The 11,960-nt window shown below is 49.3% G+C and overlaps 1 protein-coding gene across 1 annotated transcript in view; it reads right to left on the bottom strand.

The window, feature by feature from the left end:
• Positions 1-534: 534 nt before the first annotated feature.
• Positions 535-11,960, bottom strand: part of LOC311365363 (uncharacterized protein) — a gene marked incomplete at its 5' end in the record, with an annotated part of 12,498 nt that continues 1,072 nt past the window's right edge. The window contains 6 exons of the mRNA XM_084484871.1: positions 535-2,077; positions 3,373-3,594; positions 6,952-7,110; positions 8,490-8,561; positions 9,383-9,580; positions 11,659-11,949. Coding sequence (XP_084340997.1) covers positions 1,100-2,077; positions 3,373-3,594; positions 6,952-7,110; positions 8,490-8,561; positions 9,383-9,580; positions 11,659-11,949 — 1,920 coding nt within the window. The 3' untranslated portion in view covers positions 535-1,099. The remainder of the gene's footprint in view (positions 2,078-3,372; positions 3,595-6,951; positions 7,111-8,489; positions 8,562-9,382; positions 9,581-11,658; positions 11,950-11,960) is intronic.

Genomic DNA, 11,960 nt, shown 5'->3' with positions numbered 1-11,960 from the left:
GATTCTGAGAGATTCTCTAGGGATTAGAAACACAAATGCAACACAAAGAAGGCTTTTCTCTTGCAGGCCAACTCTGTGAGAGAGGAGGAACCTGTTCTACCGTGTGGAATTCGATAACGTTGTGCAATGGTTTTATTCTGAGATCTTAAGGGATTTTATTAGAACAGAGTTCTCAAATTACTACCCCTGAATACAGCAAATACAGTCCCAAAGAGTACACTACTGTGTGTTCATATAAACCATGTTTTTCTGGAGTTAATGAATATGATTTAGCTGGCAGCTGCAGTCATAACTTTCCTGTGAGAAATGAACTCCTATATTTATTCGATGCATAGCTTTCCACTTATAGGATTGTTACTCTTTTTATTCAGGTTTGGAAAAACAAATACTAAAATGTATGCATCAAGTCATTCTTTTTTAAAAGCTATTCATAAAATCTGACATAATGAAAGAAGGGAAGACAAAAATACAGGAATGGATCCAGCGTCAGCAGGAACTTTATATGGATGGCTTCACAGCAACTGATATATTGACGTCTTATGCACAGCATTGAAAAGTATCTTTCTTTAAAAGTGTAATCTTTCAAAACACTGTATATTAATGAGCAAAATGAGTGATGAATGACTTCATCAATCCCTGTACCTCGAATGTAATATTTCGAAAAACAAAATATATATATATGCGTTACTATTTTGGGTAAATAAAAAACCTTTTTATTATCTTGTACTTTAATAGTAATGATTTTCTGTCCCCAAATTCTCCATGAGAGTTAAATAAAACTGCTGAGAAAAGATGTTCAAGTTTACATGGCAATAAAACACAGACATAGACAACACAACTAAACAACATATTTTAAGATGTAACAAAAACAAAGTTGAAATCAAGTGTTTCAGGATCAGGAAAAAATGTACCTCAGAGACATGATGTATTTTAGGAAGTTGCCTTTTAAAAGAAGAGCGTTAACACTGGTACACAGGTGACAATGATTGTGTTGCACGGGGAAAGGATTTTGTGCTCTATCATCAAAGAAAAGTATTGTTGCAATAGGCTATGAACAACATACAATAACGACAGGACACAGTCATTGATTATACGCAAGTTAATTATAGTTCTGTTGTTCCTCCTTTACAATACCAGTGGTTTGAGTGCCTGTGTTTATCTCGTCAGAAACGGTCATCCCGTACTTCCCCTCGGCCTCTATTATCCGTCCCTGCTTGCCGTCCTCCGTCTTCACCACGTGATACAGGTCCCCTTCCCTGCCTTGCTCCTCTGTCTCCTCTACAGTTCTGGCGGCCTGGGCCCGTTCCGACCCGGTGCCCACGCCGAGGGGGGGCTCCTCGGGGAGCTGCTCGTGATCCGGTGGGTGGTGGCGCTGGTGGTGGTTGTGGCAGTGCGTGCGCAGGCTGTGCGGCTGACCCTGGGGCCTGTGGCCGTGGCTGTGGAAGAAGCTGAGGATGGCGTGCTTGGGCAGGTCCAGCTGTGCCGACAGCGTGTGCAGCGCCTCCTCGTCGGGGTGGAGGCCCACGTCCTGCACGAAGCTCTGCAGGATCCCCAGGGCTTCGCGGGACACCCTGCACCCCTCCCCCCGGGCCTCCGCCGACCCGCCGCCGCCGTCGCCCGTCCCGTCCTCTCCCTCCGGACGGGCTCCGCCCTCGCCCTTGAGACCGCCCCAGTGGGGGAGTGACGACAGCCTCCCCTCGCTCCAGCCCTTCTTGCTAGCCCCGTTGACCAGGTGGGAAGCCTTGTCGACGGGCCCCCCCTCGTGCGTCTGCCCACAGAGTTCCAGGCCCAGCTCGACGGGCGAGCGACACGTGCCGCCGCCGGCCCCCCAGCCCTTTCCGCTCTCCCCCTCGCCCCAGTCCTTGGCGTCGCGTCTCTCGCCGTTGCGGCCCCGGCCCTGCATCCACACGGCCGGGTGAGCCCAGCCCCCCCCCCCCTCGGATGACTCGGCGGGCGACGCGGTGGACGATTGCCGCGGCGACAGATGAGGTCCCGCCTCGGGGTGAAAGGGCTGGTGGGCCTGGGAGGTCAGCTGCTGCGCGTGATGCTGATGGGGCATGGGGGACTGGCACTGGTACTAGGAGACGGCAGGAGAGAAGAGACGGTTAGAGGTCTTAATGTGATCCAGCAGATAGTACGCTGTCCATCACATACAAACTTATGAGAGCCTCACGTTTACTGTGTTACAGATGTGCAACAGTATTTGGTGATTAATGAAAAGCCATAAATGTAGCTATTTTGTTTGTATGATTAGGATTAGGATTGCATGACTAAGATTCAACATTTCTAAAAAAAAATTTGAATAAAGAGTAATCAATGAGGATGAATAACAAACAATTCAAAGATATTAACATTTTGTATATATATTGGATCGAAAGCTTTCCAAAATGCGTGACATATAGCTTTGTTAAACGCAGTTGTTTAAGGACTTAAGGCATCTACTATCAAGCCTCGGATATCCCAAGACATTTAAAATGTATGTTCAAGCAAAAACCTCTCTACACCCCACTATCAAACATTTTCTAGAGACGCCGGACTAATTATAGATGGTGGTGTGTGTGTGTGCAGTCAATCAATATTCCTATCGTATTTCATATAAACTGTCATTATATTGATCAAGTAGCAGATTCAGCTTGCCTAAATAATGGAGGAAAAAAAGAAGAAGCTTTAATTCAATACGCACACGCTGTCTGCATGGGTGTATTCAGGGGTCAAATCCCTAACACTGGGACATGTAACATACGACAGCTCTGCAACTGTTTAAGCGGTTTTGGAAATTTGCCTAATAACGGGCCAAACTGAAGAAAACCGGTTTAGCGCACTGTTAATTAATTACACCTAAATAACACGGACATCAAGGTTATTTTTTACGGGATTTAACTGACTTAGCAAAGCGGCGATTCATTAACGTGTTATTAACAGGTTTCTGTTGTAAATGTCAGGGCTGCAATCTGCATATCTCTGCATAAAGATCTGTTAGTATGCACCGATGTGTGGACCTGTTTAGTACAATATGTGTGTGTGCACAAAGATTTTCTGATCAGCTGCATCTATTTGCATGCATATGTGTTTTTGTGTGTGTGTGTGTGTGTGTCTTGCGTCTTTAAATACACACGTGTGGTGTCTGTATGTATGTGCATGTGTGTGTGTGTGTGTGTCTGTCTGCATGTGTGTTTCTACGTGGCTGCATGTGTGTGGGAGTCTCTGCAAGAGTCTTGCCCGTGTGTTTCCGCATACGTATGTTAATGTGTGTGTATATTCATGTGCGTGTGTCTGCTTGCGTTTGCCCATACATGTGTTCACGTCTGTGTGTGTGTGTGTGTGTGTGTGTGCATCCAACACCCCCGCCCCCCCCACCCCCACCCCCCTCACCAGCGCGTTGTCCCCGGCGACCACCCCCAGCCGCTCCATAGTGCAGTGCTGCTGGGCCGCGGCGCTGCTGCTGCTGCTGCTGCTGCTCTCGTGCTCGTAGATGGCGTCCCGCTCGGCCTGCGCCAGGCTGAGGAAGCGCCGGATCATGCACAGGTTCTCCCACAGCGTGCGGTTCTCCGGGTTGGGCTCCTCCTTCCAGCGCAGCAGCTCACACAGCCACCCCTGTGTGAGGGCCCCCGAGGGCCAACCCCAATGCGTTACTATTTCATTAGCCACTGAATGAACAAAAAGGACACCACGTCATCACGCCGCGATGTGCAAGTGATGCGCAAGGTGTCCCGGGCGCGGTTCACGCACACACACACACGCGGACGTTATGGTCGCCGTCTTGCCGTCGCAAAGGTGTGGACGCTCGGTTTTGCGTACACTGTGTGTACACGTCGCCCTACGAGCTAGGCGTGATTGTGTCATTTTGCGGTTCGGTCTGCACCGCACAGGGACTTTAAAATAGGTTCAGAATCACCCAGTTGACGGGCAGTGGAGGTCACACAGATGGTCACACATCCAACTTTGATCATGACCGTCGTCTTGTCGAGCTATTCCGTGAACGTGATGTTTTTTTTTTTTTCTTTTATCGGATGCTCTGTGAGAAAATAATGACACAAAACCACCTGAACTTTCACCTAAATGTGGCTGGAGAGAAGAGGGGGTGGGGTTTCTTTCCGATAGTTTTTCCGATAGAGGTCAATAGTTATTGATCCGAGGCTCTCTAAGAGTGATGTGTCTTTTTGCTGGCTCTTTTCTCCCCCCCCAGACTCTCTGTGGCTCCAAATATGTTTCCCTTAAAAGAAGAAGCGCAAACAGGAGGAATAAAATCATCCTATTCACACAGATTATTAATATCATTGTGTCAAAATATGTTTATGCAGGCCATTGTGACCAACATCCACTAATAATAAGGCTATACCTCATTAATTTGTTTATGCAGCTTTGAAACCCATACATTATTCACTGCAGTAAATAATGTAGATTTTTACATACAATCGTATTATAATTCCGATTTCAGCTAGCCGAGGCAACTGACATAAGAGCCTATCTACTGTATAATATGAAACTGTATTTCCCTGCACAGTACAATGTCAGTAAAAAGGACAGCGGGCTCAAACGATTCATAGTCTGCTTGATCTGTGTGATTTTTCTCTAATTAGGGTCGAATTATGTCTGCCTTCGCGGTGAAGGGACGTGAGTGATAGATGTGAGGAAAGTAAAGCCAAGCTCGCGTTGGATTTATGAACTAGAGCATAGCATACGTGTGAGCGGGCAAACACACACACACACACACACCTGGCTGTGGACCAGCGCGAGGACACAATACCATCCAGATGCACAGTGCAGATACAGCAGGAAGATCCAACACGGCTCTGTGTGCCAGCAGCCTTGCACAATTACTCAGGGGGTGATAGAGAGACAGAGACACAGAGAGAGAGAGAGAGAGAGAGAGAGAGAGAGAGAGGGAGAGGGAGAGAGATAGATACAAAGAGATAGAATGGGGGGGGGGGGGGGGGGGAGATGGAGAGAGATAGAGGGAGAGGTATAAATAAAGAGAGAGGAGAGAGATATAAATAAAGAGAGAGAGAGGGGGGAGACAGATGGAGCGAGAGACAGAGCATAAAAAGAAATTAGGAGCTAGATAGAGAGCGAGACAGAGATAGAGGGGGAGATATACATAGAGAGGGAGGATGAGCGCTAGATAGAGATATATAGAGATATATGGAGACTGAGACAGAGATATAGTGATATGAATAAAGAGAAGGGGAGCAATAGATGCATGTAGAGAGAGACAGATAGAGCTAGACAGACAAGAAGGCGAAAGATATAGACAGAGCGAGAGAGAGAGAGAGAGAGAGAGAGAGAGAGAGAGAGAGAGAGAGAGAGAGGCCAATGGACTGCAGTGGAGAGAATATAAAACCTTAGTGGGTTTGGACCAACTGTCTGTGCTGGCATGACCGCCGAGTGACCCCCCCCCCCCCACCACCCTGGTGACGGGGTGAGGAGGGGGGGGGGAGCTTACCATAAACGGGCGGGCATAAAAAAACAAGAGGAGGAAAAGAGCAAGGAGAAAGGGAGTCACGAAAGACACCGGCAAACGGAGGGAAAGGAAAATAAAAGTGGACGATACAGAGGAGAGACAGCGGGATGAAACGAGAGGCCTACTGTCTCCCTCCCCCCATTTCATGGAGGGAAAATTATCCTCAAAACAAAAGGCAATAACAAGCTTATGGCACCGCCATAAAAATGAGAACAATAAACACTCAAATCATCTGTGTGCATTTGTATGCCTTTAGTGTGTGTGTGTGTGTGCGCGTGTGTGCGAGAGTGTTGCGTGTGTAGTCATGCTTGTTTGCGAGTGCATTAAGCGTTTAGATAAGTTCATGCATAGTATGCTTACATACGCACACGCGGGCAAATAACGCACACGCACGCACACCGACGTGCATGTGCGCCAACGTGCCCATGTGTGTCCCTGAGTGTGTGTGTGTGTGTTTGCTTGCGTTTTTGCATATTTTAAAAACAGTGTACATGTCTCAGTGTGCGTGCCCGTGTATGCCAACTATTAAACCGGTAATTCAGGACACAATAGCGGTCTGATGCACTGATGATAGTGCTCTGTAGAGTACAGCAGCTGCCTGATTATCTGGGCTTTCTGCACTGGGCCTGGGCTCCTCTGTGGAGATGCATGAATTCACTATGGACACATGATTGTAGCGAAAAAGCAATAGTAATAATTAGGTTGGGAAAAAAAAAAACCCAACAAGGTGTGTGTGTCAATGTGGTTTTGCGTGTGCGCACGCGCTGCATGCCGATAAGTATGTGTACGCGTGTACCTCAATGACACATAGTTACGGGCGTGAAGTGCATGCCTGTGTGTGTGTGTGTGTGTGTGTGTGTGTGTACATAAGTACATATTATCCGGTTCTCCTCGTTGCTAATGCGAGTGCATAACGTGATGTATGAGGTTATGCTTGTCTATTTGTCGGTTTGGGTTCTGCAGTGTGTGTGTGTGTGTGTGCACCTCTACGTGGTGGAATGCGGTGGTCTGTTATTTGAATACGTTTCATTCATCCCCATGGGGAAATTAATTCTCTGCATTTACCCGGTCGGTCCTGTGTTAGGTGCTAGGAGCAGGGGACCGCCAGCCTAGTAGGGCGGCATGTGGGACCATTAGCGGGGGACAGGAGTGTTAACTAATGTTTTTGTGGTGTGGGAGGAAACCATAGCAGCTGTGTATGTGCATACAGTATGTGGTTGTGCGAGTGTATTAGTGTGTATACGTCAGGGAGTGAGTAAGGGAGTGTGTGTGTGTGTGTGTGTGTGTGTGTGTGTGTGCATGAGTGGTGATGTACTTGTTGGTGGCTGTGTGGGAGTGTATTAGTGTGTATATGTCAGTGAGTGAGTAAGGGAGTGTGTGTGTGCGTGTGTGCACACATGCGTTTGTGTGTGTGTGTGTGTGTGCATGAGTGGGGATGTTCAGTCATGGCTGTGAGGGTTTGTATTGTTTTCGTTTGTGCGTGCGTGTACCTGGCTCTTGGATGCGGCCACCTTGGCGAACATGGTCTGAGACACCTTTGCTCTCTTCATCTCCCTCTGGATCTCCTCGTAGATGGACATGCTGATGTCCAGGCCAGAGCCATCGCTCGCCTGCTGTCCCCGGTCTGCTGCCAGTGGGGACAGCCTGGCCTGATAGCAGAGAGAACACGGGATTCACAACACGGCCACCAGTCACACCGAGCAGTCCAGCAAGAAAGGGAGAAGGACAGAGAAAGAGAGAGAGACATTGATAGAGAAAAGAAGGCGGGATTTGGTACTACGGTTAAAATGACTGATCAGCTCACGATAAGCAAACTGACATTCAATGAGCGCTATATGGATGTTTCATTGTTTTCATATAATTATTTGCGTACTATGTAGCTATAACTATCAGATCATTAAAGGGATACACCGAGATATCTGTAATTGCCATTTGCCCGTCTATCTATTGTCAGACGAGCTGTTTAATTCCAAATTCATCATTGTTCGTCCAGAAGGAGAGTTCCCTAGGGTAGCATTTGCTTTCTGTTAGCTGCTTCTATTGACTTGAAGAGTTAGAGCAGCCTAGCCTCTTTTGACGTGAGGGGAATACACTTTTAATCTCTTTCCAAAGCTTTCCAATGTGATCCGAACAGGCGCTTATTCGAAACCAGTTAGATCCCAACAAGATCATAGTTTGTCCACAAAGTCACACGTTCCCGGCCCTATTTTAGGTGCTGTGATTATGAGGCTACCCCTGATGCGCCCCTGACTAGCTACCCTCCACCTAGACGACCCAGCCAGGAGCAGCTGGTAATATAATTGCGCCACTGGCGCATCACAGGTAGCAATAATTACAGCGCTGGAAATAGTGCGGAATTATCTGTGTAGCCTATTCTTAGACAAACTACAATCCTGTTGTGTTGTTGTAACCGGCACTCGTTTTGTATAAGCGACTAGTCGGAACACATTGGAAATATTGGAAGGTAATTAACAGTGTATTCCCCTTAATTGAACAGGGGCTGGGCTACTAGGCAACGGAAGCGGCTTACTGAAAGCAAATGCTAACCCACAGATTCTCAGTGTATCGCTTTAACACTAACAATGACGCAATGCAGAAATGAACCAATATGCTTTCAATTTGCCTATTTAGCCCATGTGTGTATGGGGATAATACATTATATTCTTAAGACATTATTGGATGATTGGAGCTTATTTTTATAAATAATAATTAACAAATAATAAATTACGGTACATTGTACTTTTTGGTATAAATATCCAAACAGTAATAATACTGTACACATCCAAAATAAACCATGTGATTTCAGTCAATATCTTCAGTTTCCGTGGATACGTTACCATGTTCAGTTGTACCATCAAATGAAATGGCAGGGCATTTAATGTTCTAACGTTAGCTGCACCTTGAAATCCCTTGTAGTCCCCATGTTTAATAATGTCTTAGAGTTGATCTACTAGAATAAAAGCCAATAGCACAGATGCAGTGCATCCAGAAGAGGAGCAGAACAGAGACGGGTGCATGAGAAACTCACTGAGGCCATGGCTAGTGGAAGCCGGGAGGGCCAGTCTTCGGTCTTGACACAGGTGACGTCCTCTTTCCTGGACTATAGAGTTGAACGTAAACACAACAAACTGTGTCTGTCAAACCTTGAACGCATAAATAATAACTGGGACAAATGTTTGAAGCTTTCTCTTTCTTCAAACTCCTTTGCATTGCTCTCTCACTCTGTGTGTCACGTGCTCTATCCCCCTCTCTATCTCTCACCCTAGCCTCCTCTCTCACTCTTTCAACATCTCTACCTCTCTCATTCTAACATCCTCTCTCCTTCCGGCGGCCTCGCTCAGTCTCTCCCTCGCTCCCTCGACTCCCTCTGCCTCACTCTCTCACCCTCTGTGTGTCCCTCTCACTAACGTCATCCCTCCCTCCCTCACACTCTGCCTGCCACTCGCTCACCCCTCTGTCTCTCTTCGTCTTTCAGCCTCTCCGCCTTAACATTTCACCCCATCTCTCTCGCTCTCTATCACCATCTCTACCTCTCTTCCTCTCTCTCCATCACCATCTCTACCTCTCTTCCTCTCGCTTTCTATCACCATCACCATCTCTACCTCTCTTCCTCTTACACCCTCTCTGCCTCTCTCTCTCTCTCCCTCTCTTCCTTTTACACCCTCTCTCTCTCTCTGCCTCTCTCTCTCTATCACCATCACCATCTCTACCTCTCTTCCTCTTACACTCTCTCTCTGCCTCTCTCTCTCTCTCCCTCTCTTCCTTTTACACCCTCTCTCTCTCTCTCTCTGCCTCTCTCTCTCTATCACCATCACCATCTCTACCTCTCTTCCTCTTACACCCTCTATCTGCCCCTCTCTCTCCCTCTCCCTCCCTCCCTCCCTCTCCCTCCCTCCCTCCCCCTCCCTCCCTCTCTCTGACCTGAGTGGGTCTCGGCGGGGTGTTGCCGCAGCTGGGCGGGACGCCCGACAGGCTCCGCTCCTTCTCCTCCTGGTAGAAGCGCTCCCGCTCGCTCTCGGCCAGCAGCAGGAAGCTGTGCATGGCGCGGAGGTTCACCAGCAGGGACTGCGAGGCGTGCTTGGGGTCCTCCTCCTTGCGAAGGATCTCAGACAGCAGACCCTGGTACAGCACAGGCACACACACACACACACGATAATATGTTAAAGAACACACACACACACACACACAATATATACACAGGCACACACGCAGAAAGATCACACACACACACACACACACACACACACACCACACACACACACGCACACATTTACACAGTAACATATACACACACATGTTAAAGAACACACACACACACACACACACGCACACACATGCATGAAACACACACACACACACACACACACACACACACACACACAAAAAACAAACAAACACAGAAACACACCCACTCACCCACAAACCACAAACAGGACACATACACTTGCATACCCACACAGACACACACACACACACCACACACACACACACTCCAACACAATTACCAACATACACAGAGGCGGATACACAGACAACACACAAAATATCCCATTATCGGCCAGCAGCAAATAACCCTGAACTGACTAGAATTACATGTATAGAAAGTTCAAAAATTTGGAATCAATTTGTGTGGAGGCTTTATCAATCCACAGTCTCACAACAATCCACCCATGAAATGCAGAGGTGGCGCGCATCTTTTCAGCAATTGCCAAAAGTTCTGCATTTCCCATCGCTTGATCCCAATTAAACTGACATCCCCTCACAATGCCAGCTCGGTATTTATGGGCCAGCTTAGAGATAACAGTAGATTCACATCGACAGACTCCAAAGCACTGCAATTGAACTGCATTAGTTCGAACAAACAGACAATAGAAAGGCGTCCAGTGTTTTGCAGGAAAGCCTTCTACCACGCCGGAGGTGCCAACAGCTCGGGGCGTCCTTCCCCCTGAGGAAGCCGGCCTTTCGTTTTACCGATACGGAAACAGTATGGGAAGAATTTGCATCCTTATTCATATCGGATCATCATAATGCATCGTATCAAGCCCCCTCTCCAACACCACCACCACCACCACCCCCACCACCCCCACGCCCCAGCGCCCCAACCAGATAGAGACTTTACATGCATCACTAATTGACAAATGCCTCTCTCGCTCCTGGCTGACGTGTTGGCACGGCGCCTGACTGCTACCAGCGTTGGCAAAAGAAGCACCTTGGCATGGCTGTGGGGAAATGGGGGGGGTGGGGGCGGGTGGGGGGGGGGAAGGCCGGGTGAGGGGAGGCGATGGGGGGTGTTAGCTGGCTCGGCTTATTATGACAAAGATGATAATGACGGCAATAATAATAACAATAACGACAATAGGCCGGGTCCCATCTTAGCGAACGCCGTCGCCGTAACCGTGGGGCGTGTGACGTGAGGCGTGTGGCGTCTCGTCTCGCGGCCGGCGGCGATGGGCAGGGCGGGGATGTGTGTGTGTGTGTGTGTGTGTGTGTGTTTCAGAGGTGGGGTGGTCGTGGGTTTGGTGGGTGGAGGGGAGGGGAGGGGGGGGCGGACCAGCGACCAAAGGGAAATGGTGAGATATGAGAAGACAGAATATCAATAAAGGGGAGAGGGTAGGGGAGGGTGTGTGTGTGTGTGTGTGTGTGTGTGTAGGGGGGAGGGGGGGGGGTCAGATTAAAAGGACAGGGAGGCCCAACAAAGGAGAAGCTGGCTTGATGGAGGGAGCAGAGAGAGAGAGAGAGAGAGAGAGAGAGAGAGAGAGAGAGAGAGAGAGAGAGAGAGAGAGAGAGCAAGAGAGCGAGAGAGAGCGAGTGAGCGAGAGAGACAGCATCTCTCTGAGGGGCTGTGATTAGTTGGCCCAGCAGCTGCTTCAATTCTGGCACCAGCTCCCTGCTGCAGAGAGCTGGCACAGAACACACAGACGTACACACACACACACACACACACACACACACACACACACACCTGCACACACATGAGCACACACGCAGATACACGGGGGGGGGCGGGGGGGGGGGGGGGGGAGGGGGCACTGCGGCAAAGGCCATGCCAATCTGCCAGCCAACCATCAGGCACATTCACAGAGCAAACCCCTTTCCTAAAACCAACACAGACAAAAAAGCCAGTATACCGCCATTGATCTATCCTTTCTCCCAGCACATTCATTGTGGGTTCCGTCCCCTCTTGTCTGTTCCCGTACCTGGGTCCTGTTGAAGGCCACCCGGGCGAACACGGCCTGGGAGATGCCGGCCCTCTTCAGCTCGTCCCTCACGCTCTGGTAAATGTCCGCGGTCAGCTCCGACATCATCCCCCCTCCGCAGCCCTGCGCCGCCGACCCCTGCGTCAGGGCCAGGGCCTGGGTGGGGGCCAGGGTCAGAGCCAGAGCGGCGGCGGCGGCGGCGGTGGCGGCACCAGGGGCTCCACCGCCGCCGCCGCCGCCGCCCGGGCCACACTGGCCGCCGTGCAGCTGGGCCTGCGGGTCGGGGCCGGGCTTGGGGAGCA

The sequence above is a fragment of the Micromesistius poutassou genome, assembly GCF_964030765.1.
Source record: "Micromesistius poutassou genome assembly, chromosome: 20".
NCBI lineage: Eukaryota > Metazoa > Chordata > Actinopteri > Gadiformes > Gadidae > Micromesistius > Micromesistius poutassou.
This window is presented reverse-complemented; position numbering and strand designations above follow the sequence as displayed.